This window comes from Belonocnema kinseyi, chromosome 4 (genome assembly GCF_010883055.1).
Source record: "Belonocnema kinseyi isolate 2016_QV_RU_SX_M_011 chromosome 4, B_treatae_v1, whole genome shotgun sequence".
NCBI lineage: Eukaryota > Metazoa > Arthropoda > Insecta > Hymenoptera > Cynipidae > Belonocnema > Belonocnema kinseyi.
In genome coordinates, this window is record NC_046660.1 from 3,791,505 (window position 1) to 3,795,189 (window position 3,685).

Consider the following 3,685-nt stretch of genomic DNA (forward strand, 5'->3'; position numbering starts at 1 on the left):
TAAAATATTAATTAGGGTCTTTTGGTTTCAAATATAAAAAGAAAAATGAAATCATTTTTCAATTGGCTTTGCAAGTGGTACATAGCACATTTATTTTTTCACAAAGACTACCATGCGCTATATCAGCTGAAGATAAAAGGCAACTAGGGAAGCCTTGTAAAGAATTACGTTAAGTAATCCTAGGTGTTGAAAGATTAAGCGCGTCACTTTAAAAACGATAATAGTTTGTGTAGGGGTCGCGCAGCTCAACTTCTACGCTATGACCTAAGAATATGTTAATTAGATTTATCACATTAAATTAGACATTTATGACACTTATTTCAACATATTTCTCGTGTTTATCGTTGACATTTTACGTCTCAATGATGACTACCCACATACACTTACTGCAATGACAACAATAGTGTATTTGTGTCAGTTGTTTGCAATGTTTAACTTCATTTGCGGGTTGAAGCCATCATTGGGGTTTCCAGTGAGGAAGATATGTTGCTTGATGACATTCATCAGCAGGACAAGAAATGATTTTACATACCAGATAAAAGTAACGACAAACGAGAAACTTGGTATCACAAACAAAATTAAGATGAATTTTGTTGCATGTAAAATTTACCGCTGTTAAAGTTTATATGCTATTTGGCAACATTTTATCCTACGATGGAATAAAAGCTGTCATCTGCTACGTCATCCTTAGCAGTAATGAGAAAATGGCCAATTATTAGTGAATTCTAGCTATAGATCGGGGCACCAGATTTGAATCAACACAAAAAAAAACGATAACATTTTTTGCAGGTAAGACCTGTAACAGTTAATAATTAAACATATTTCGGCGAAGGTTTCACCGAGGTTAGGAAAATAATTCAGAACTCGTCGACTGCGTCACGCTGAAGTGAGCAAATTTCGGTAAAACATATAGAATCAGCAACAGAAGGCACGAAAAAAATGTTTTCTTACTGATATATCTCCTCCGAAATAATTTATTTTATTGTAGATGAATTAGAACTTATTTATAATACCATATTTAGCCAAAAGCGTAAAAACAACTGACAGATGGGAATCCCCATTTCTCTCCAATTTAATGAAGTTAAACGACGATAGATAGCGCCAACGTGGCGATTCTCGCTACATCTCGAATAAAAATGGAGCGTTTATAAGGCGAAAGATTATCTAGACAAGGTTAAAAAGCGAAAGTTAGCTTCGATTCATGTAAAGTTTACCTGGCAAGGTTAATTTTTGTTGCGGTGAATCTTTCACCTGGAATCGATGTAAACTTTATCTTTCGTTTTTTCTGTGATAGGAAATGCAATTTATTAGTAATGTTTGAATGCAGTTTGTAGTATTGTAACTACCAACTTGAAGTGACCCTTTGACTTTGCAGTATTTCTATTGTGTATCCCAGATCATGAGAGCTCTTGCAGACATTTTCTTGATTGTGCTGTAGGCTCCTGTGCTCACTAGGTGTGCACTTTTTGGAGTGAGCTTTTGTTTACGGTTGAGTGTAAGATATAATCTTGTTGACTGTCGTTTCGATAATTGTACACGACGTTTGCTCAGTGTTTTATCATTAGGCAAGTTGTTACCGGGCGCTTCTTCACTATAGGTGCACACTTCTTGTAGTCAGCTTCATCCTCGTGGCTACATTCAAGATGCAGTCTTCCTTGCCGCAGTTTCGATTATATTATATGTCAAAATAGGAGACGTTGAGACGTTGTTGGTTGAAGTTTCTGTTCAAAGGTATAGATATCGAGTCATCTGCTGTATAAGCCAAATCGGTAACTACATTTCAGATTTTGAACCCAATGTGCAATTTTTTTCTGTTTAAACATATTACAAAAAAATGCAAATCGGGGGCCAAATTCCAAATGTATTTTCTGCTTTCGTAATTGTCATGATTTGCAGACATCAATCAGTGATGCATTTGTCTCCGTATCCGATAATATTCTTCCGTCCATATCTAGTCGAATACTGTGTATCCAGCTAATACGATTCTTCCTTAAACGGATGGAAAAAGTTTACGATTAAAAAAACTATCAAGTCCAAAGGAAACATTGCAAATTTTCCGTTTTACTCTAACTAAGGGTATCGGCCGTCCGTTCGGAGTGACTTTGTAAAGCGACTGATTTCTATTCAGTCGAGGAAGCCACCAAAGATAACCAATATAGTGATTCGTGTCACCCCCTGGTCGACAGACAGCTTCAACAAAAGTTGATCGTCTTAATTGAAATCTAGGTTCGCCGGGAACGATCCCAGAAGAATAAATGACTCGTTTTGCTTGATGTAAAGCTTTATATACATAGTTGTGCCATTACTGCAGCTGTCGTTCTCTGTTTTTCTTTTAAATTCGTTCGGGAGCGTCTCTTTCTGGAATAGATGAAAGAATATAAATTAAAAAGAAAACTGCCAAGTCTAAGAAGGACTTTGCAACTTTGCAGTTTTACTCTGAAAGGTGCCCATCCATTCCGATTGACTGCAAGAAGCATTTTGATTCCCTTTGCAAGAACCGTTTGATCAATTTTGAGGAAGAACGCCAAGAAAAGTAAAAAATATGAAACTGCGAGAAATGAAAAGAGAAATGAGGAAACTATGTTTAAAGTTTCGCGTCGCTCAGTCGAACCCAAGTGGCAAGGGGTCTCCCAAATTTCAAGTGAAAGAAATTTTATCCTCTGCTTATTGCAGCTAGAGCCAACAAGCAGCTGTGCATAATAAACATCGTTTTCATTCGAGGGAAATGCGAAAACGTGAACGGCCAAGCGCGCGAACGTGACGACTGGTACATTCAGGAACGCTGTTGTAGTTGAGTCACTTACTGGTTTGCTCAGTCAAAATCGGGAAATCACTGATTAACCAAATTGGCCTATGATGGTTCTAATCTTCTGGATAGCGGAATTTTAATGTACTGGATTTGATAAAAAAATAAGTATTAAAAACAGTAGATACCTCTACTTGATAATGGCATTCTCCGTAGATGGATACCAGTAACAGACAAGTTCTTTATGCCCACCACGTGGAATGCTTAATATTTAAAAAAATGTCATGTTCAATTCTCAACAGTGTTGTTTTGAGTTGCAACACAAATGAGAGACGAGAGAATAAGAATGCTTCTATGTTTATGTTACAGTTTCACACTTGAAGCATTCTCATTTTGAGAAAACAAATCTTAATCTGAAACCATAAGAAATTAGTTGCAACAAAAATGATCCCACTTTTTTCTGTGTCTAGTACATTATTATATATCCACAGGAACATATTGTATATTATAATAGCAGAAGCCTTTTACCTCTTGCAGTGCCAATATTAAGATCTAACACAATGCTCTTTTAACATGGTAACATTTTACTAACAGTATACGCGTTTTCTCACCTTTAAATGCATCTTAATCATTTATACGTGGAAGCATTTTACTTCAGTGATTGGAGACTTGATTAATTCCATTATTGACATGCAAATCGTGCTTTCATACTTTTTCATTTCTATTGCAAAATCACTCGCTCATTGCTTAAAATTTGTTGTTCATAGCTTTTTTGCAAATGATCTATATACATATACACAAATGCGTATGTGCATTCATTTTATTGATTCGCGTGTGCTTCATTACCTGTATTATTTCAGGGTCCAATTGGATTAGATGGGCCAAAAGGAGAACCGGTGAGTTCATACTACATTTCTGATTTGAGATTAATTAGTAGCT

The 3,685-nt window shown here is 36.1% G+C and overlaps 1 protein-coding gene across 8 annotated transcripts in view; it reads left to right on the forward strand.

The window, feature by feature from the left end:
- LOC117170579 (collagen alpha chain CG42342) overlaps positions 1-3,685 on the forward strand; it is a 100,473-nt gene that overhangs the window by 32,326 nt on the left and 64,462 nt on the right. For all 8 annotated transcript variants that reach the window (XM_033357432.1, XM_033357424.1, XM_033357429.1 and 5 more), the window contains one exon: positions 3,607-3,642. In XM_033357432.1, the coding sequence (XP_033213323.1) occupies positions 3,607-3,642 (36 nt within the window). The remainder of the gene's footprint in view (positions 1-3,606; positions 3,643-3,685) is intronic.